This window comes from Vombatus ursinus, unplaced genomic scaffold (assembly GCF_900497805.2).
Source record: "Vombatus ursinus unplaced genomic scaffold, bare-nosed wombat genome assembly UNPS02014906.1, whole genome shotgun sequence".
In the NCBI taxonomy this organism is placed as follows: domain Eukaryota; kingdom Metazoa; phylum Chordata; class Mammalia; order Diprotodontia; family Vombatidae; genus Vombatus; species Vombatus ursinus.
The window spans coordinates 468559-490705 of record NW_020954684.1 but is presented as its reverse complement, the minus strand read 5'-3'; the positions used below and the strand labels follow the sequence as shown (position 1 = coordinate 490705).

At 45.6% G+C, this 22147-nt stretch overlaps 2 protein-coding genes across 7 annotated transcripts; both read right to left on the bottom strand.

Annotated features, from left to right (window-relative positions):
* Positions 1-1705: 1705 nt before the first annotated feature.
* Positions 1706-12373, bottom strand: ENO2 (enolase 2). Of its 5 annotated transcripts, none has more exons than XM_027843280.1 (12): positions 12304-12373; positions 10871-10967; positions 10302-10397; positions 10030-10088; positions 9645-9714; positions 7066-7199; positions 6622-6844; positions 5651-5848; positions 4358-4559; positions 3978-4086; positions 3506-3564; positions 1707-2960 (listed from the first exon to the last, which is right to left on the bottom strand). In XM_027843280.1, the coding sequence occupies exons 2-12, from the start codon at positions 10953-10955 to the stop codon at positions 2891-2893; spliced, it is 1305 nt and encodes a 434-aa protein (XP_027699081.1). In that variant the 5' UTR covers positions 10956-10967; positions 12304-12373; the 3' UTR covers positions 1707-2890. The 5 variants fall into 5 exon arrangements, with proteins under 5 accessions (XP_027699084.1, XP_027699081.1, XP_027699082.1 ...); XM_027843281.1 differs by having other exon boundaries at positions 10871-10970; positions 12304-12361; XM_027843283.1 differs by lacking the exon at positions 5651-5848 and having other exon boundaries at positions 1706-2960.
* Positions 12374-12933: 560 nt separating this feature from the next.
* LRRC23 (leucine rich repeat containing 23) lies at positions 12934-21065 on the bottom strand. Of its 2 annotated transcripts, none has more exons than XM_027843345.1 (8): positions 20964-21065; positions 20346-20604; positions 20123-20232; positions 18568-18821; positions 18064-18194; positions 17236-17372; positions 14671-14935; positions 12934-13325 (listed from the first exon to the last, which is right to left on the bottom strand). In XM_027843345.1, exons 2-8 carry the CDS (start codon positions 20463-20465, stop codon positions 13302-13304), a joined length of 1041 nt encoding a protein of 346 aa, XP_027699146.1. In that variant the 5' UTR covers positions 20466-20604; positions 20964-21065; the 3' UTR covers positions 12934-13301. The 2 variants fall into 2 exon arrangements, with proteins under 2 accessions (XP_027699146.1, XP_027699145.1); XM_027843344.1 differs by having other exon boundaries at positions 20346-20512.
* Positions 21066-22147: the final 1082 nt, after the last annotated feature.

The window sequence follows — 22147 nt, the reverse complement described above, 5'->3', positions numbered from 1 at the left end:
TGAGGATGGTGATAGTGGGACTGAAAATGTCAAGCAGTATTCCAAACTGCCGGGATACGGACACAGCCGAGGAAATAGTCCCAAATCTAGTAAATCAGTTGTATACCCTCACCCACACAAATTTTATCTCTCAAATCTCATTCTTCCTCTTTCTTCTTCCTCTCCTTTGGGATCCAATCATATTCTCTCTCCCCTATTCCCCTTCAATCCTATGCCCTTGGACAGTACTTACTTCGTACCTTACATGTTGAAGGGCTCCTCCCATTACATACACCCAACTTCCCTCAGTCCCCCCCATATTCTGCATTTTTCTGCCTCAAACTGGGCTTGGCCTTCTGTAAGCCACTTCAAGTCTCAGCTTCAAGCCTGTCCCCAGTCTTCGGTTTTCTCTACTGACCACAGGGGGGTGGGGCAGGGGGAGGATAGAATGGTGGCTACCTCCAGGCTAAGAATGCATTTGGGTGGTGGGTGTGTTGGAAGGGGGTGGGGTGTGATAGAGACCCATCTAAGGTTGTAGACATTGCAGAGAAACTAGGTTATTTCTCTCTTCCACCCTCAACTAGCTGCAAGAGCCCCCCAACTCAATCCTTCACACCATTTCTTTCCACCCCCACCCCACCCCAGCCAGTGGTCACCAAGCAACTACACAAAGGGAAAGTGGAGAGAGGGGCCGGGGAGGCCCAGGCAGAGCAGAATTAGTAACCCAATCCTCCCTTATACCTGGGAGAGAGAGGGAACAGAAAGGCTTGTGGAGAAGGGACAGGGTTGGACTGGCAAAGAGATGGAAAAAGGAGTGACTAAGAAATGGATGGGGAACAGGCAGTAAGTATAGAGAGAACTAAGAGGTGAAGAAGAAATGAATGAGTCACAGGAAGGGGCAGCCATTTAAGACAAGGGGAGAGAAAAGAGTATGAAGCAAAAGACAGACTAAGAAACAGAAAATAAGACAGCAAAGTCCCTAACATTTGGGTGATGGATGTATGATCCCTGCCAGGGCAGGCTGAGGGTCCAGGAAGGGAACCAATGAGGGAAACAGACCCTGTCCACCAAGAACTAGACCCCCCCCCCTTTATTTTTTTTGCAGCAGGGTGATAGAGGGAGATGAGGGAAGAGAAAATCTCAGGGTGGAAAAGGAGAGGATAATGGGGGAGACCTGTGCAGACTATACAATAGCTCAGAATCCCCTTGAGCGTTCTAGGCCTTGGTCCCCAGAGCTTGTGTTTCATGAACCCTGTCTCCCTCTAGCGGTCACCAGACCAGGCCTTGGTGGGGAGGCATCCTCTTAAAACAGAACTTCTTTACAGGGGCTCTAGATTGAAAAGGTCTCTTACTCTGGGACCCCCTTGTCTGGGGTGTTCTCTAGGAAATGGGGAAGGAAAATTGGAAATGGTTGATGAGCGTGTTCTGATCCTGCTAGACCCTAGGAAATCCATCCCTTCTGTTTTTGAAGGGACTCAGACTTTGTTCAATCTCCCCTATATTTTGATTTATCTACAGACATCACAATCCAACACCCCACTCCCCTTCCAGGCCCCAGGGAGTGAAAGGGTATCCATTCCCCAAAGGACAGCTGGCTCTGAGACTTGTATGGTCCTCCATGCTTTACCCCAGGGGTCAGCTGTGGTCCTGCTTGGATGGGAGCCCAGTGAGGGGGCAGTCTGGGCCAAAGTGTCTGTCTGAAGTAGGTATATTATTGAGAAGGAATGGGCATTTCAGGTTTCCAGCTCTCGGACCCCATCTTGGCCATACTAACCCGGTCTTCTTTCGCCCTCCCCACCTTCACACACATTCACACTGGCACACACACTTGCCCCCACCCTCTCTATTCAGGGATTCTTATCCTGAGGCACTGTTGTTCTCTGTTTCCCAGTCCCCAGCCCACTTGCTTCATGTGTGATAGTGGGGTACAGACTTCTCAGACACACGGGGGCTGTGATTCAGACTTTAATGACAGTGGTAATTGTGGGGAGCATGGAGATGGTGGTGACTCAGGTAGGTGGGAATGGGGGGGAGGGAGAGGCATGGCTCTGCTACAGCTGGGGAAAAGATGAGGGAGTCTAGGAAAGAACCTAGGGATTTAGGTCTAGGGAGGGAGCTTTAGCTGGGGGGGAGGGGTCCCCACACACAAAGGAGGTAAAGTGTAGGATATTTCCTTTTACCCTTCCCATTCCTGCTATACCTCCTTACCCATGGTCACTATGGCACAAAGCTGAATGAGACATGGAAAAATAGCCCCCTGTGACAAGACACGCTCAGTCCCTAGGATTCCAAGGAAATAATAAATAAATAAATAAATAAAATATTACATAAATAATTTCAAATTAGGCCCTGCCCCAAATGCCAACATAAATAACATGCCAAACACACGCAACACACATCCAACAGACACAACATATAGACTGCATACATAACATTTCAGTTCATGGAACATGTGCAAAATGGATAGCATATAGAACCAAGACATACCCACACAAGCAGAGAGCATGTGTAACTTCTACCCTAGCCCCTCTCCAAACATGTTGTATAATATACCCTGATCTCATCACTGACCCTGATACCCAAACTAAACCCCTTCCAGAGGCTGACTATCTTCTGCAATTCACATTCCCCTCTCCAACTCTGAGAAAGGAGAGAAACTAAGAGGAGTAACAGGCAGGAAGCTAAGAGCAGAACGACCCCAGGAAAAAGGACTGTTCAGGAGAGTGGGGAAAGAGGCCAAGGTAAGAGGAAACCGGGGCTGGAGAAGTTGGGGAAAGAGGAAAGAAGGGAAGGAAGACAGGGAGGATCAGGACACATTCCAAGGGGCTTGGGGCTCTAGGGCACAGCTTGGGGAAGTGAGAGGTCACAGTTCACAGAGTTGGAGGGGGTGGAGGCACAGGAGAGAAAGTGGTCACAGCACGCTGGGGTTGCGGAAATTGTGCCCAGCGAATCGAGCTTCATCGCCCAGCTCTTCCTCGATCCTGTAAGAGACAGAGTAAGGAAGGGACAGAGCGTATCAGGAGGGGCAAGAGGAACACCTGCCACCCACCCACCCACCAAGGACTCTCATTCTTCATCCATAGCCCCTCCCAACCTTTTTTGGAAGGAAAAAAAAAATCAAGACTGTGATGATATCATGAATGATATCAAGACTCAAAAAAGAAAATTAAGTAACTACTGTTTTATATTCCCACTTTCTCATTTTTATAAAATTTTTATGAGTATTCTTAACTCATGTATCAGAAGTTTTCTTTGTAAAAATAAAAATAAAAAAGGGCATCTGTCTTTTCAAATGGCTTTTTACAGCAAAATACATCTATAGTTGCATTTTGACTGAAAACTCCAGAAATTAAAAGAATTCACTTTATTAATTTTTAGAAAGCATTTGTCAACTCCCCTTCCAACTTGTCCTCATGGTTTTGGCTCCAGGGAGAAAACCTCTGGGATCGCCATAACCTTCCCTACCCCAGAATTCCTCCATTCCTACCACTCAGGGCACCACTTTTCTCCCTTAATTTTTCTTTACCTCATGAGCTGGTTGTACTTGGCCAGACGCTCAGAACGACATGGGGCACCTGTCTTGATCTGGAAAAAACCGAACCCAGAGAAAGACTCCGTCACTATCTTCAGGGGCCCTCACTATACAATCCACTCCCTTAAACTTCCCTGGTGTCTTTAAATACCTAGAGAAGATACCTTGCTCAGGAGCTATCAGCACCTCCCCTGTTCCTTCATGCCAATCTCTATCCAATGTGGCACTTCTAGGTCAGTCTCATGCTCACCCAACCTGTAATTTTTCTTCCCAAACTTCCCCCAAACTAGTTCCCTTTATATCCTTTGAGGCCCAGCTCAAAGATTATCTCATCCATAAAGCTTTCCCAGACCTCCACCTCCAATCAAAAAAAAAAAAAAACTTCTAATTCTATCTCCTCTAGTGGCTAGCACAGTTTTCTTATTTCCCCAACAGGCACTTAGGAAATGTTGTTGAAGTTGTTCACCTGGCCTGTGCATAGCCCCACAACCAGGTCAGCGATGAAGGTGTCTTCTGTCTCTCCAGACCGATGACTCACCATGACCCCCCAGCCATTCTCTTGGGCCAGTTTACACCTGCCACACACACACACATCTGTCACTGACTCCTAGGATCAGTACCCCTTCCCCTCAACACACAGTGGGTACTGACTCCCCTTTCCTCACAATAGGCTCTTGCCCCCCCTTCAACTTTTCAAAGAGAAAATCTGGAGATAGTTGGTCTGGGGGATCCAGGGACTTAATGGGATCTCTCTCGGGAATGTGTGGGGCTTAGTGACAGAAGAGTAGGGCTTGAAACAGAGGGTCTTGAGAGTTATGGTCTTAGACGGACCAGGGGCTCACTCACGCTTGGATGGCCTCCGTGACGGAACCGATCTGATTGACCTTGAGCAGTAGGCAATTGCAGGCTTTCTCTTCCACTGCCCGTTCAATTCGCTTTGGGTTTGTCACCGTCAGGTCATCACCCACAATCTGGATGCCCACATTAGCTGTAAACTTGGACCAAGCAGCCCAGTCATCCTGATCAAATGGATCCTCAATGGAGACAACTGAGAGTTGAAGAGGTGAAGGGATCAGTGACTCCCATTAGCCATTAGGCCCAGCCAAGATCCCCACTCCCAGCTTTCCCAACAAGTCACAAACCTTCTGAATTGGAAGAGCCCCAGAAATCATCTTAGTTATTTATCCTTCTCACCTCCAAGTAGGCCTACCTTTAATTCATTCTTTCCTAATTCCAAGGAAGATTCCACAGTTTCCTTTGGTCACCCATCGTAGCCTCTCATGTCTCTAAGGCCTTCTTTATAGCTAATCTAAATCAACCCTGTTGCTATATCCATCTAATTTCTCCTGTTTTGTTCTCAGGGACAATGGAGATCATCAACTCTTCCCATTCCTGGAATAAGAACTCTGGGTCTCTACTCCACCATTCCTATCCCTACATTCCCCTATGGCTATGGAGCCCAAATTGGGCCCCATGATTTGATTCAGGGTTTTAACCAAAATGAACAGAATGGAGACTTGTGTTTAGCACTTACATGAAAACATAATTTCTATGTATTGTGTTCAGTTTTTCATACATGCCTACATACAGTATCTACACAATACACATAGCTGCATACAATGCCTATAGGTAGGTACAGCATAGTAGGAAAAAAAACACTGGACTCAGGAGTCAAAAGACAGTTCAGATACTAGCTCTACCACTTACTGGTCTTGTGATACAGGCGAGTCACTTAACCTCCCTGAGCCTCAGTGCGTTTATCTGTAAAATGGATATCATAATATTTGCATTTTCTTTCTGGGCTACTTGGAAGAGTTGTGATGAAAGTCTTTTGTAAACTGTGAAGTTTCATTTAAATGATTAGTCTAATATTATATTATTCTACACACAGCTTCTATATACTCTATACAGCATCCTCACACTGTCCATGGACCTCTCATACTCACATGACTCCTTCATACTATATATCATGCCTATACTCTATAAGCATTATTTTCACTATACACTGGCTTCTTCCAGTTATATACCATGTTTCTATACATTACTGTTATGTCTGTATAGAAAAAATCTTTTTTTTTTAAATAACTATAGCCATTCCCCTGTTTCATTTAGGCCCAATCGTCTTTCCTGAGCAAGCACCTGGGTAGTCTCTGACGAAGCCTTGGTAGAGGGCACCCAACTGGTCCCCAGAAATGTATCGAGAAGGATCAGGAGGGGACTTGAAGTCCAGGTCATATTTGCCATCACGGTAAAATTCAGAGGCAGCAACATCCATGCCAATGACGATCTTTTCTGTGTAGCCAGCCTTGTCAATGGCTTCCTTCACCAGTTCCAGGGCTAAAAAGCGGGGGTGGGTTAATAGACAGAATTAGAAATACAGGACACCAGGTGGGAAGAGAGTTGTCAAAGGAGGAGAAGAGAAAGAGATGCATGCAATATGATATTCTCACACCTAAAGCTTCTGATGGAATCTCTTAAAGTCTCTGATGGAGTAGAACATAAAACAGGAATTTTGATTATTTGAAAAAAAATCTAGGAGACCAGCAATGCTGGTGTTAACCTTCTGGACCTGGGATGGTAAAAAAGGGATTGTGGAGGCATGGAATTGGGGAAAGAGGTGGTGCTTCTGGGCCTAGAGATATCATATTCTTGTATGTGGCTTTTATAAAACTACGCCACTAAAATTTGGCTAGTTTCATTAGCCTAATATATCCTGTGAACCAGTGAATCCATTCAATCTTACTGTTAATCTTCTTTAACTCCCGGAAATCCTGTATTTGATTTAGAAATCCTGAATGATCTGTGTGAGTGGGTAAAAATTTGTTCTCCTATAACTGGGTATGCATTTAGAGAACTTCCAAGAATCAGGTAAAAATTCAGTATTATCTCAAGGCAATGAAGGCAATGAATTTCATGAGACCAAAGGGTGGTGTTGTGCTTCCGTTAGGATCTGGTTGAGTAGCTGGCATATTTTGAGAGTATAAGTGGGTCTCTAATGGGGATAATATAGGTATATCTCCAGAGATTGCTTGGGTTTATATCTAGAAATCTACAGGGGTGGAAGATCTTACAGGATTGTGAGTGTGGCTCTCCACCACTACCAGCCTTACCCTCGCTGTTCTCCAGGATATTGGGAGCAAAGCCACCTTCATCTCCAACATTGGTAGCATCCTTGCCATACTTGTCTTTGATGACACCCTTGAGTGTATGGTAGACCTCGGCTCCAAGCCTCATGGCATCCCGGAAGCTTTCAGCTCCCACAGGAAGGATCATGAACTCCTGCATGGCTAGCTTATTTCCTGCATGGGAGCCACCATTGATCACATTGAAAGCCTGGGAAATGAAAAGAAAAAAAGGGAGTCAAAGGACCCTACCCCCAGATTCTCTGATCCAGACATTCTCCTGCCTGAGCATCCCTCCTCCTCAGCCTTCATTATCTGCCTGGCCTCAGCCATTCCCTGAAGTACAGCTGTTTCACTGCTTCCCTCCGCAAAGGGAGCTACCCTTTACTGTCCTTCATCTCCCCACCTCAGCTCCTAGAAGGTAAAACTCACAGGTACAGGTAGGATGAGATCCGAGTTCCCAGCCAGTTGGGCAATGTGGCGATAGAGAGGCAATTCTCGTTCTGCTGCCCCAGCTTTGCATATAGCCAGAGACACACCCAGGATGGCATTGGCCCCAAATTTGGCTGCAAGATTTAGAAGATATGGTACTCAAGACAAAGGCGTAAAAGTATGTACCCTTCTCTTTCTTGCTCCCTGACTCCTCCCTCCTTTAAAAAAATATGAAATGTTTTATGAGAAACAACATTAAACATCAATGGAAACATGCTTAGTAACTATTTATTGCTGAGTTGTTTTTCAATCACGTCTGACTCTTTATGACCCCATTTGGGGTTTTCTTAGCAAGGATACTGGAGTGGTTTGCCATTTCCTTCTCCATCACATTTTACAGATGAAGAAACTGAGGTCGACAGGGTCACACAGCTAGTAAGTGTCAGAGGCCAGATTTGAACTCAGGAAGGTGAGTCTTCCTGACTCCAGGCCTGGCACTGCACTACCTAGCTGCCCCTTAGTAACTATTTACATTTAAATTAATCATTTTCAAGAAAGAAATTATAACCCTTTTTTTCCCTCCAAGACCCCTTCATTCATTCATTCATTTTCAATCACTTTTCCTTATATGATAAGAATTAGTTCCATTTTTCTGGTTCTTTTTTTCACTCCCCTTGGGTAGACTGTGAAGATTTCCCAGGTCCTCAAGCAGAAATCAGCCCATTTCTGATTGAAACAACCTCAATCTATGTGAATGTAACAGAATATTATTGTGCCATAATAAATATAAAAGGAATGTTTTCAAAGACCCCTTAGAAGATTTGTAGGAACTGATGCAGAGTGAAGTGAACAGAACCAGGAGAATAATTTATACAATAATAACAGCATTGTAAAGACAAATAACCTTGAAAGACTGAAGAATCCTGATCAATGCAATGATCAACCACAGTTCCAGGGGATCAATGATGGGGTAAATTACTTGACCCAGACAGATGCAGAAGGAGACATATTTTTGGACATGGCCAATATGAGAATTTGTTTTGCTTGACAATGCATATTTGTTAAAAAAAAAAAAAAGGGTTGATTTTGTTTTTTTCTTTTTTTTCAAAGAGTAGGGGAAGAGGTGAAAGGGAGAAAATGAATGCTTGTTAATTTTTTTTAAATACAAAAATAAAAAGAAAAAACCTCAATCTATTGAAGGAGGGATGTGGAGGAAGGGTTAGGATATATATATATATATATATATATTTTTTTTTTTTTGAAAAGTAAAAATTGCCCCTATTTCTAGACATTCCACTTCCTCTCCTATTGTTATTATTATTGTTGTTATGGTTAGCTGACTTTTTATAGTACCTGACAGTTTACAAAGCATTTTGCAGCCATTACTTAACTTGATCCTTGCAACAATTCTATGACATAGGTAATGTTGAAGTAGGTAAACCAAGTCAGTTTGTTCTGTATTTAGTGATCAGATACATTAGAAACAATATTTTATGAGAAAAAATAGAATTATAAAAAATATTCAAACAAACAGCTGCTGCCCAGCCCTTCTCTAACAACAAATGTCCTACCTTGACATAAGAAGTCTGGATCTTATATGATCATGAAAATTCTCATGGAAAGCTAGTAGTTTATAAACTTAGAGGCCTACTTAATTTCTATTTAAGCCTTGTGTGTTACATAATTTTAATATAGCTATAAATTTGAAACCCTATGCCAGCATTATGTAGCAGACAGAGAACTGACCTTGGGGCCAGGAAGACCTGGGTTCAGGTCCTACTTTGGACACATATTGGCTTGTGTGACTCAGCCAAGGCACTTACTTGTTAGTGTTCTAGGAAACTCTCTAAGACTAGACATTTCACAGAAGGTACTGAACTGCATTGGCATATAGTTCCTCAGAGGGAACTCCCTAAAATCACTGGTTCTGTCCCTAATCCCTATCCCCATTTTACAGACAAGGAAACTGAGAAGTAACTAGGGGGCATATTGGATAAAGTGCTGGGCTGGGTGGCAGAGACCTGAATGCCAAGTATTAGCTGGGTGACCCTTGGCAAATAACCTCTCTCCAACCTCAGTTTTGCCATCTGCAAAATAAGAGGGTTTAACTTAATGGTTTTTCAAGTTCCTTTCAGCTCTAAATCTATGGTCCTATGACTCAGAGATGATAATTTTTTCAAGGTTAACCAGCTAAGATTGAAGGCTCTTTCTGACTCAAAAGCTACTACTTCTTTCCAGGACACTGCAGCTCCCCTGGTACTATGTCCAGTCTTTCCATGCTACGTCCCTTTCTCCTTGGATTGTTGGAAAATTCTTTCTTTTGTCTATCTCAACAATATAACTGATCACTGAGGATCCTATATAACTAGTAGGTCTGATGGATCATCAGATTAAAAGGCCACTAGGATTATGGGGCCAACACAAAAAGGGTGAAAGAGAAGGATATTGCAGGGATAGGGTTAGTGAGGAGGCAAAGGGCTTTTGCCCATCTTCTGTCTCCTTGGAATGAAGCTTTCACCTCTGCCCCAGCTCTGCTACTTTTGTATCATCTACCTCCCTGCCCAGGACCACCATCTTACATTTGTTCTCAGTCCCATCCAGCTCTAACATCACGTTGTCCAGCTTCTCCTGCTCCACCACAGAAAGGCCCTGTAGAGAGATAGTCATTTTTATTCCTGGGGCCGGGACAAGATGGGGAGGGGAAAAATAGGCTTTCTCCCCAGGACCAAATCCCTGTTTATTACATCCTGATTACCCCATTCCATTTGGAAACAATATATCATAGAAACTACTGGGGGGCAATTTGGGCATCCTCTGGTGGGATTATCAAATTTCAGTAGGATCCTTCCCCAGGCCCCATATCCAAACAGAGTGTCCAAGAGACAGAATGGTCCCTTTCCTTTGAATCCAATGAAAGCCTATGATACATCCCTCTTTCCCCCCCAAGAAAGAGAAGAGCCTCACAGAACTGATCAGTGCAGGAGCGATGTTATTATTGATGTGATCCACAGCTTTCTGTACACCTGAGAAGAGGGAAGGAAGCCAGGACTAGGATTGAAGTCAGGAGGAAGAAAGGAGATTCCAGACAAAGAAAAGACCAAGGAGTGTGGTAAGACAGACAAGTGGTCCAGGGGCCTGGGATGATATGGGAAACAGGGTGAAGGAAAGAGATGCTAGAAGGAGAAATGAAGGAACTAGTGAGAATATAAAGGGAGAAACAGGTAAAGGGGCCTCACCTTTGCCCAAGTAACGAAGTTTGTCCCCATCCCTCAGCTCTAGTGCCTCATAGATGCCAGTAGATGCCCCGCTGGGCACTGCTGCCCGGAAAAGACCTGAGAGCAGGAAGGAAGGAAGTGGCAGCATATGAATTGGGAGTAGAGGGAGGATGCTACTTGGATAGGGATCTCTTCATTTTTTCAGAGTCCTCACTCCCACCAGCATTTCTCCAGCCATGCCTAGAATCCCTAACTACACATAACATTTCCAAAACATAGAAACAGGCAAACACAGATACATAAGCCTGGAAACAAATGCAGCTCTTGACTTGGATGACCAGGAACAAAACTACCATCCCTACGTAGCCAGGAAAATACTATCCATGCATGGATACATCCCAGGACCCTCTTCCCTGTGGAATTCATCCTCTGCTGGTGCCCACTCCACACAGCAGCTGTGGACTCTAAATCAGTGCACTCCATGTGCTCCAACAGCCAGTTAATCCTAGTAAGGGTTATATTTATGGTGGAGATGGACAGTGTTAGGATGGGAGACAACCCTGATAGAGGATTCAATCCTTATTCATTACCTTTGGCTATGTAGAGATCCACCTCCACTGTAGGATTACCACGGGAATCCAGGATCTCCCGGGCATGGATGCGCTCAATTGACATGGTGGCTAGAATCTACTGGTGGAGAAAAAGGGGAGGAGAGAAGTTAGATGCTGAAGGGGTGGGGCTAGTGTGGGAGGGGCAGAGAAAGGGAGGGACTGGGAGGAGGTCACTGCAGTAAGGGAGGAAAAAGCTGGCTGCAGTGAAGAGAAGGGAGAAATGGAAATGCCCCCATCCTGGGGAATGGGGAGGAAAAAAGGAAGGTCACTTCATCAGGAAAAAAAAAAGAAAAAGGGACATGACTATAGGGAAGAGGGGTCCTGCAGTGAGGGGATGGAAGATCTGGCTGCAGTGAGGAGAGGGGAAAGGAAGAAGTTCCCTCATGGTGGGGGTGGAAGGGAAGAAGGTCACTGCATAAAGAAAAAAGGGACATGATTTTGGGAGTTGGGGCCCTGTAATGAGGAAAAGAGGCTTAGTGGAAAAGCATTCCATGGGAAATGTGGACCTCTCTCCCCCTCAGTAGTGCACTTACCAGCCGGCTGGGATTTCCCCAAGGTATACCTAGATTGGGAGTGGCCACCAAGCCAGCCTCTTCTCTGGATGCTAAGAAGAATGATGAGTAGCCAAGGTCTCCCCTCCCCCGACAGATGGTAAAAGCCCCTTACTTGAACATCTATGACTCACATCCTCAGATTGTCAGCCTCCCCCACCCTTTCCCCAGTAGCAAATCTCTCTCCAAGGCTCCTGCACACGCATTTCTTCTACTCCCCAAAAGCTGAGCATGACGGGGGAGGGGCAGAAGAGACATGGGAGGTCTGGGGAATCAGATTCTAGTCTAGTGGGGGGCTGTACTGTAATTGAAAAGGGGGCAGAGTGCTAAGGCTGAGAAGACAGTACCCATCCACACCTCCCCAGCAGACTGACATTCCCTGCATAGTCAAAAAATGAAGGAAAAAAATGGGGAGAGGAGAGTGGGGAGGAGGAAGTTATATTAGGGAACGTGAGAGACTAGAAAGGGGCATCCCCAAAATGCAGAACCAAGGAATTGAGTCAAGATGGAAAGAAACAAAAATAGTAACATCAATAAAAATGAAGGTGTTGATGAGAGTTAAGTTAAAAAGAGGCAGAAACGTAGAAGATTATGACACAGGTTATAAAGCAAATAGAGAGATTTTCAATCAGAGACAGCAATAGAAACACAGATGAGGTAATAAGCAAGCCGATAGAAAATATGGAGACATTTAGCAAGGGTCATAGACACTATATTGGGTGGGTGGGAAAGGGCTGGGCTTTGGGAGAAAGATGATGGAGCAGGTGCGCGAAGCCATTCTGGAAAGATGATTAGGGGATGGATGGCAGGAGGGGGACGAAGGACCGAGGAGAGATGGCGAAAAGGGGGCTGGGGTCTCACCTTCCTGCGGCAGAGCGGGCGGCAGCGCGGAGGGAACGGGAGCCAGGAACGGGGCGTGGGCCGCTGCAGATCCCGGGCGGGCAGGCAGGCGGCAGAGAGCGGACCCGATAGGGCCTGCAAGACGCATGTGACCCGGAGCCCCGATGAGTCAGAAGGCGCCCGCTGAGCCGCACGTAGGAGCGGAGCTCAGGTGGGGGAGTCAGGAGACGGGCGGGAGGACCGGGCTGCAGCCGAGGCGCGCGCACAGACACGCACACACACACACACGCACACACACGCACACACACGCGCACACACGCGCACACACGCGCACACACACAGGGATTCAGGCAGGGTCCCACATCTTTACTGACCCTGCCACGCACAGAGGACCTAGATTTTAACTGACACTGACACACTGGCAAAGAGACTGGAAAATTCGGTGATATACACTGACGGTGACATCCAGGCACACAGACTGTCATACAACCTGGCAGACACTGACACAGTCACAGAAACTCAGTGTTACACGCTCACACCCATGTACAAAGGTCACAGGACGCCAGTGGCATGAATCCCTTTATTGAAAAAATAAGCAATTCAGCCCACCCAGGTCGGCTCTCGAGCACAGCTCTCCCCCCACCCCCATTTGTTTTACCAGACCAGTGTTTAAATTCCCCTAGGTCTGTCCCTTCCCCTTTCAGGTTTGCCTGGATCCTGTTAAGCTATCTGACTGTTCTACCTCCCTCTTCCCCAATACCCCCACCAGTTCTGCTGAGAAAAAAAAATAAAAATAAAAGTGCAAAACAAGGAATTCTCTCTAGGTCTGCCTTCCTTCTTTTCTCTGCTTTCTTTATCACTCCTTTCACAGATCCTGAGCTGAAGGTGCTTCCAACTCCTGGGATCCAGGGGGAGGAGGAATGAATGGGACCACTTCCTCCAAGGATGGACTAAGGATATGGTCTTTCCAAGGGAAAGAAGAAAGTGATGAGAAGATCAGTATCACACACACTGGTGCCTCAGACCACAATTTCATCGGGGTCCTGTGGAGAGAGGACAGAAGTTCAGATTTTCCTTCCTAGGCCCAGCTATGTTCCTGTTTCCCTTCCTCCTATCTCTTCTTCTCATCCCTATCTGTATCCTTTCCTCTATCTTCGTGTGTCCTTTCCCCCTAAGTGTTCCACTCCTCCTTCTTCTCATCCACCATTCTCTTGGTCCAACCTCTGTTGCTGACCCCTCTTCTTCTCTCCTCCCATCTCCCTTGCATGTCTTTCTCCCTCCCTCCTCCCTCATGGTTATTTTTAGTTTCAGATTTTTAGTCCTAGTTTTTTCTCTCCTGGCTGCCTTTTTCACTAGGTCCAGCTGTGTTCCTTTCTATTCCCCCCTGCTTCCATCCTCTCCCTTATCTTCTTTTTCTATTTACTCTTTGCCTACTAGTCTATATTTGCATAGGAATCTCCCCCAAATTCACTTCCCTGGTCTTCTTGGCTCCTCATTCCTACCCTTTACCCTAGCTCCCAAAGAATCAAAACAAGATCATAGAATTATGGGTGAAAAGAACTGAAGGGATCATTTAGTCTAACTCTTACATTTTACAAATCAAGAAACAGATATAGAAAGGTTAAGGTATACGCCCAGAGTCACAAGCAACAAGGCCAAAGAGGCTCTGACTGCAGACACAGTGTTTGTAGAGGCGGATGAAGTTAAAGGTTGAATAGCACAGAAAGCTGGGCCTGGAGTCAAGAAGATCTGAGTTCAAATCTAACCACAGACACTCCCTAGTTGTGTGACCCTGAACAAATCACTGAACCTCTGTTTACCTCAGTTTCTTCACCTGTCAAATAGGGGTAACAGTAGCATCTACCTGACAGGGTTGTTAAGAGGGTCAAATGAAACAATATTTGTAAATCACTCAGCTTTACAATTATGTGCCCAGTAGCTGCTATAGAAATGTTTAGTCCTATCCCCCTAGCCGGTGACCCCATCCCTGATTTGTTCCAATATCATACAGCTTTCTACTTTTCTTCTAGCAGCCTCAGACAAGCTTTCTGTAAATCTTCCCACCTCCCTCTCCCCTTAGGCTCTTGTATCTCTCAACTCCCATTTGCCCCTCACACAACCACTGGTGCTTCCTGCCCTCCTTCATTCCCCCATTCTGAGAGCCCAGACTCATGTCCCTCTAAGGTTTTTCTTCAACCAAGACCTCTTCTTTTACTTTTTTTTTTTATCTCCACCTTGTTCTTCTCAAGGAACCACCCCGATAGCCCCATTTCCTTTATTCCTCCCCCTTTTTGAAGAACCACGTCCCCTAGATTTCTCCTAGAGCCGAAGTCCCTGGTGCTCTGCCCCCACCCCATCCTTGCACCCACACCCTGTCCTTCCCTCTACCTCCTTATGTCCAAACTGATCCAGGTCCTGTTCCATGTCCTGCTCTTGCTCTTCCTTTATCCTCTGTCTGATTTCATCAGCCTCTGCCCGTTCTTCTTCCTCATAGAATTCCTTGTCCAGCCGTTCCAGTTGGGGTATCTGTATCAGGGCTTCTTGCCTGTAGTCATTTTCATCTGTACATGGGTTCTCCAACAGGATCAGGGCCCGAAGTCGGGGCAAATCTTTCAGACGAACCAATTCTGTTAGGTTTGTCACCACGTTCCCCCTGTAGAAGGGTTTAAAATAAATTTTTCTGTCTTCAGTCATATTACCTCTGAAGAGAGTAATTTTCCTATCATGTTATTCCCCTCCTTGATAAACTCCACTGGCAACCTTCTTCTTACAGGATCAAATACAAGCTTTTTTTCTGTTATATATTTTTTTCTTTTATTTGTATATTTGTATATTTGCTTTTATGTTTAACGCCCTTTTCACCCAATTCCAATCAATCTTTTCATTCATTGCTCCCTTTCATTAACACTACACTTAAGCCAAACTGGCCCGTCTATCAATTTATGATACTCTATCTGCTATAGTCTCTCTTCCTTTGTATAGGCTTCCCCCAGGCCTAGAATGAACTTCTTCATCCATCTCAAAGAAGTCATAGTTTTGTTCAACTCAAATGCCACATCTGAAGCTTTTTTTTTTTTTTTGGTGAGACAATCGGGGTTAAGTGACTTGCCCAGGGTCACACAGCTAGTAAGTGTCAAGTATCTGAGGTCAGATTTTAACTCAGGTCCTCCCGACTCCAAGGCCAGAACTCTATCCACTGTGCCACCTCTCCAGCTAATGTTTTCCCCTAAAAATCACCTTAATTTTAGTATTTATTTTAGATATACTTTTATACGCATTTAAGTATATACATGTTGTCTCCCCAGGTAGAAGGTAAGATCTTTAAGGGCAGAAACTGTTTCATTTTTGTTTTTATATCACCAGTATCGAGCACAGTGCCTGACATGGAGTAGGCATGTAATAAAGGCTTGTTGATTGATTGTAGAGAGCAAAGAACCATTTGTGGGCTGACCAGATGGGAAAATGGTGAGTGGTGGAAACTATATTTTGTGTACTTCTCCAGGTGCTGAACAGTGGCTTCTCCAGACACTGGTCATTGGCTGGACATCCTAAAGATTTGCTGAACCTGCTATCCAGATGCAGTCTCCTTCTACACTGGCTCCTACTTCTTTAGAACACTCCCATTTCCTTTAGCCCAACTACCATTACCCCTTGAAAGTTAAAGGGCTAGAGAGGAAAGATCTTAGGGAAGCAAAGGTGAAATTCAAGGAAAATCAAGGGGGTAAGGAGGCAGATGGACAGAAAATTTGGGGCATAGGAGGCAGGGTAGCAAGATGAAGCCAATATTGTTGTTTGTCCTTCATTTTCCAAGAGGGTCAATGACATCATGGGGTGACGTCTTGACTTGCTCATGAATTGCATTTAGGTGAGGCAGGGCTGGGCAAAGTCTCACTCTCTCTTCCAGAGTCATTGAGTCCAGTGGCAAGTCAAAAGTCATGCTTCGGTTGCTTTTGTGGTCACTGGAACAAATTGTTCTCATCTGCCCATTCCACAGGGGGACATCTTCACATGCTTGGGGGAGATATCCCCCTAACTCATCAATGGGTTTGAGGCCTATTGGTTACCCTTAATCTAGTTTAGTCCATCTTCTGAGAGAGTTTTATGAGGGTGTGGCACCTGTACCAATATAGGGAAAGAAGGAAGGAAGGAACAAAAAGAGGAGGGGAGAGAGGAAAGGAAAGAAGAGAAGGGAGGAAATAGGAAAAGAGGAAGGAAAGGAAGAAGGGAAGAAGGAAAGGAAGGAAAAGCAGGAAAGGAAGAAGGGAGGGAGAAAGGAAGGATTTATTAGATGCCTACTATGTGCTAGGCACTATGCAGTGCTTTACAGATATTATCTCATTTGATCCTCACAACAACCCTATTTTGCAATTAGGGAAACTGAGGCAGATGGAGGTTAAGAGATTTGCCCAGAGTCACACATATGTGTCTGAGGCCAGAACACAGTTCTTCCTGACTTCCGGGTTCAGTGCTTCATCCAATGTACCATCTAGATGCTCATAGAAGGGATTATCTCTGGGGAAGTGGAGGGATGGGAAGGTGGGAATTAAGAGGCGGAGGAGGCGGCCTTGGAGTCAGGAGGACCTGAGTTCAAATCTGGCTTCAGACCAAACACTTGACACTCACTAGCTGTGTGACTCTGGGAAAGTCACTTAACCCCAACTGCCAAAAAATTAAAAAAAAAATTAAAAATTAAAAAAAAGAGGTAGAGAAAGATTTTTAAAGTCCCAGGCTGGGGAGGTTTTAGGAATTTGGAGGGAAGAAAGAGTAAAGCTCCAACAGGTTAGGATTAGGAAGGGAGGGACACAAAAGTACCATCAGATTGGATAAAAGGAAAAGGTAAAACAATAATCAGGAAATAGATTCAGTTTGGGTAAGAATCCAGATGTAAAGTCAAAATCTGGGCCCAGATCCTGAGGATGGAAGAAGGTGGAGATGGGAGGGTGGCAAACATACCGAAGGTTGAGGTACTGCAGAGACTTCATTTCACGAGAGAAGCCAGTCAGAGAACTGATCTGGTTGTCCCGAAGATGCAACGTGGTTAGATAACTCAGTCCTTCAATTCCTTCTATTGTCTTCACCTGGTTCTGGGCCTACACAGAACAGGCTGGTTAAAGAGAGACAAACTGAAGAGGATTCACGGACAGAAACATGTAAAGAAAGAAGAAAAACAACACAGAGAGACAGAGATAAAGGTGAAGAGGAGTAAAGGGAGGAAAAAGATGGCCAAAGGAGAGGAAGTCAAGGTAAACTATTATCCCCAGAGAAAGCCAGGACCCTTTAGAGTTGGGCCACTAAGAAGGTTCAGTTTCTTCTACTGTCCTTCTCCCCCAAATTCTCTTACTTAGAAAGTCTCATGCCCAAAAGTCCTCGGTTTCTGCCTGAGAGTCACCAGAATGTCCCTGCTATAAGCCATACATATATTGTAGGAATAGAAAACTGCAATCTGGATATCTGGGTTCCCTTCCCAACTCTGTAACCAAGGGCCACTGCCCCAGTGGATCAGGATCATCGATGTCTTGGAAGGATGTCTTCCAAACCCTCTCAAGACCTATGATAGGGCCATGGTGAGGGTGAGGCCAACACAGAATGGTCCTGTCAGATGTTCAGATGATACAAATCAACCATGCCATTCTTCCCTCAGTCATAACACTAGTCATACAGCAAGACTCAGAGAGGATCTGCGATGTCCCCAAGGGAACACAAAGAGTTGGTCAGCACAGTTGTACTATAACTTAGCCATGCTGCCTTCAGGGTGCTTTCTACCCAACCCTTGAAGATTACCAAGAAGAGGTTCTTCAGCTTGGGGAGTTCCAGTCCCAGTGTACTCTCCAGCTGGTTCCCTCGGAGCTCTAATGTGTGCAGGTTCCCCAGCTTTTGGGGATCCAGGCCTGTTATCTTCTTGATGTTGTTTCCTAAGGAAGGCAAATGTCAGGGTGCATTTGAAATGGTTGTGTAATATACAACATCTAACCCAGAATGCCACTTGACACAGCAAAGGAAGGAGTCTAGTCAAGCATACAACACAATGTGTTGGAATGGAAAGAGCCTTGGATTTTAAGTCAGAAGACTTGGGGCAAATCTCTGCTACCTCTCTAAGTCTCAGTTTCCCCATATGTAAAAGCAGGGGATTAGCCTTAGATGGCCTCTGAGGGCCCTTCCAGCTCTAAAGCTGTGAGGCTGTGACCTTGGACCTGAGTCTCATCTGTAAAATGAAGGGATTGGACTAAATAATCTGTGTGGTGCTATGATTTAGCGATATTACACCTCTGCCCACCCAGAGAACACCTTTGAGATCCAGGCTGCCCAATCTGGGATGGCCGATGCCTTCGGTGTCAGTGATTTGGTTGTAGGCAAAGCTGGCAATCTGCAAGTAGGGCAGCTCTGACATCCGGGCACTCTGGAGCCGGTTGTGGTCAATCTTGAGCCAGAGTAGGTGAGTCAGGTGGTTGAGTGGCGACAAGTCCGACAGCCGGTTCCCAGACAGATCCACGTAACGGAGGTGGATGTAGGAGGACAGCAGAGAAATGTCAGTCAGTTCCCTGGACAATGGTGAAGGGAGGGAGGCCAGGGCTGCTGTTAGAATTAGGGACAGGGCATGATAGCTGGAGTGGGGAAGAGAGTGGCTGGAAGACTAGGGAACTGGTTTGCAGGGGAGGAGGGGGGAAGAAAGCCAGAGGGAATGAGTTGGGGAGAACAATGCAAAAAAACCCCAAACTTTTAAACACACTATCATGCAAGGCAAGAGGCAGTCTAGCCTATTGGATAGAGAGCAAGTCTGGTACCAGAAAGACCTGGGTTCAAGTTCTGCTTCTGACATATACTGACTATGTGACCCAGAGCAGTTTGCTTAATCTTTCAGTTGCATTGGAGGAGGGAGTTCTCCAGGGGCTCCCTCCACCAATGAAATTACAAGTCCTGTTCACATTCTGATGGCTGTGTGCAAGACACACTGCTAAACCCAGTAATACAACGACAAAAAAAATAATCCCTTCTCTCAAGTAATTTACACTCCACTGGAGTGACAGAACTCCTAGAAAAGTCAGTTCAAAGTATTTTGAGGAGGAATTGAGCATTTTCAACTGGGGGCAATCAGAGAAAGCTTCCCTTAGGAGGTGCTGTTTAAGGTGAGCCTTGAAAGGAGATAAAGACTCTGAGCCAGGGTGAAGAGGGAGTTTATTCCAATGTAAAGAAGTCTGTGATGTAATATTGAGTTTGGGGAATAACTAGTTGTCTAGTTGTCTAGCATCTGCTGGGGCAGATGATGCATTAAGGGGAGTGATGTGAAACAAGGCTAGAAAGATAGGTTGGTGAAGTCTATATTTTATCCTAAAGGCAACTGAGTCGATGTGATTATGAAAGATAAAGTAGATTCAATAAGAGGGAGGGGATGCCTCAAAGGAGAGCAGAATGTGTTAGAGAGGGAGGAAACTACAGTGAGAAGAGGGTTTAGGATGCAGTAGAGTGTAGAATGAATAAATGGTGGAAAGCAAGAAATAAAGAAACAACAGGTGAAATGAGGATGGGGATAAGGAAAAGCAAAGCTGGTGAAGTGAAAGAAGAGGGGATGCACTGGGGCAGTAGGTAACAGGAGTCAATATGAGGAAGGAAGAGTCAGGAAATCAGCACAGAAAGGAACAGTCCCTAGACCCCAGCTTTTCTTCCTTGCTTGCTTAGGAACGGTGCTCAGTGACCAGCTCCACTCTCCCTTCCCCACAGGACTAGAACAAAAGTGGTATAGAAACTTGGGGCAGGAGGGTAAGACTGAAGATTTCCATATTAACTGCAGCTCCTACAATGCACACCTGCTTCTCCCTTCCCCTTCCAACACATACACACTCACTTATCTTTGGCCTCCAGCTTCACATAAGCATGGGAGAGTCCACTGCCTGTCTTGCAGAGCAAAGAGAGACCTTCTTTCATTGTGTCCTCTGTGATGGGATTGGGGATGAACTGAAAGAGGACATAGGGTCAAGTGTACCTTTTTTTTTTTCACTCTCTAGGCAGTCCTGCTCATCACTCTGCTGTTACTTCTCTTTAGGGTCCCTCCCTGCCTATGCCCTTACCTCTTCAGCTTCTTCCCCTCCCTCCTTCTCTTCCCCTTCTTCTGCCTCTTTATTCTCTTTTTCCTCCTCTGGTTCATCCTGGTCTGTATCATATTCTTCCAAATCCTCATCATCAGACATCTTCCTTCCTGGGGCTGAGACTCCTTAAAGTGAAGGCTGGTCAAATCCTGGAAAGAAACACCGGTCCTGTGACTCTCTCGCCTCCTCATTCTCTCCAAGACGCCATCTCATCCAGCTTCAGTCCCAGGAGAACCTCCATCTTAGGGGAGAATGGTCTGTGTTCAGGTGAGGTGAGTCCCATTGTGCTATTTAGTGGGTTTCCCATCTCCCCTCCAGTTCAAAGAGAGGTGGGGGGAAGCAACCGGTGCCTGGGGTGAAGGCATGATAGACCCCCAACCCCTTGGTTTATTTTCACACATTTCTCTATCATCAGAACTCCCCCTCAATCCCTCTTTTCTCTGTTAGTGAATTTTCTGAAACTACTTAGTACTTCACTCCAAAAACCCTTTTTCTTCTCATGACTTCCTCCCCTTAACTCCCTCATTTCCCTCTTTAACTCTTTTATCCCTGTTCTCCCAGGGATCAAACACACACACACACACACACACACACACACACCCTAGATCCGACTCCCAGATCCCTTAAATACTCCTCTTCCACCCCGAAAACACGTAAGAAGAACTTCGGAGTTGGGAGTAAGGGTCTGAAAGAAGGAGATGAAGGAGCAGTTGGGGGAGGGTTGGGTTGTTGCGAAGGGTCAGGTTGTTGCGAAAGTGGTGAGGATCTGTGTATTGCTACTATAGCAACGGGGACGGGCCGTTGCCGAGACTGTTGCTGGTGGCAACAGGCAAAAAACCGATGGGCAGCATCCAGGGAGGATTGCACCACAGCCCGGAGAAGGTGGCTCCTCGGTTGCCTTGGTTATCCGCTCCCCCAATCCCTGGGATACGGGTAGGGGGCGGGAAGTAAATTAGGGCGCTAATTGGCCGAGGGAAGAGGCTCCAGGAGATTCCGATAGGATGGAAAGGCAGAGGGAGGAGCTTCGAGACTAGCCATTACGTCACCCTAGTCCCTTAAAGAAGTAAGCTTTCAAAATAAAGGCTACTTAATCAATTTGGACACTAAGCGGGAGGGAGGGGGTGGTGGAATGGATCTTAAGGTAAGGGGATTTTAAAGCTGACCACTAAAATAAATTTCTTCTCATCAATCAGTCAATCATCTGTCAATTTCCAAATGAGTTTGGGTTCACTGGCTGGCTGGCTGGTGAAAGATACTTGGTTTAGTGAAAAGAGCATTGGGACTCCCAGCTCTGCCATTGTGAGGTTCTGGAACAAGCCCTCTCTCTACCTCAAGTTCTTTACCTAAAAGAAGATTGGACTAAATGATCTCTTAGGCTCCTTTCAGCTGTCACAATCTATGCATGATTAGATTGTAAGGTACCCAGCCTCCCAGCTCCAACAGCCAACATTCTACAGATAGGTCCCATTCTTGACCAACATAACTGGGCTTGGGGTCATTTGGAGGACCCACTACCCAATGCCCATTATATCAGTCTCAAACCTTTGAGAATATGAAGTATAAAGGGAAGAGGTGGAGAGGCTACATATTCCTTATGTTATCCTTCTAATCATAGTATCAATTGAATTGCAAAATCTCACAGTTGGAAGGCACCTTAGTCCAACACCAACCTGAAGAACAGTTCCCTTTACCACACACTCCTGTCAAATGGTGGTCATTCAGCTTCAGCTTGCATGCCTCAAGAGGTGAAGAGCTCTCAGCCTCTTGGGAGAGCTCTTTCTGCT

What these genes read in the sequence shown, in the direction of transcription:
- ENO2 (XM_027843280.1), bottom strand. Translation starts at nt 10,955, where the DNA reads ATGTCAATTGAGCGCATCCATGCCCGGGAGATCCTGGATTCCCGTGGT. An exon ending in TATCCTGGAGAACAGCGAGG is followed by an intron (nt 5,849 to 6,621) that starts GTAAGGCTGGTA and finishes CCCGCTTTTTAG; the next exon opens with CCCTGGAACTGGTGAAGGAA. An exon ending in GTCACGGAGGCCATCCAAGC is followed by an intron (nt 4,087 to 4,357) that starts GTGAGTGAGCCC and finishes TGTGTGTGGCAG; the next exon opens with GTGTAAACTGGCCCAAGAGA.
- LRRC23 (XM_027843345.1), bottom strand. Translation starts at nt 20,465, where the DNA reads ATGTCTGATGATGAGGATTTGGAAGAATATGATACAGACCAGGATGAA. An exon ending in AAGCTGGAGGCCAAAGATAA is followed by an intron (nt 18,822 to 20,122) that starts GTGAGTGTGTAT and finishes ACCATTGTCCAG; the next exon opens with GGAACTGACTGACATTTCTC. An exon ending in ATCAGTTTGGACATAAGGAG is followed by an intron (nt 13,326 to 14,670) that starts GTAGAGGGAAGG and finishes CTCTCTCCACAG; the next exon opens with GACCCCGATGAAATTGTGGT.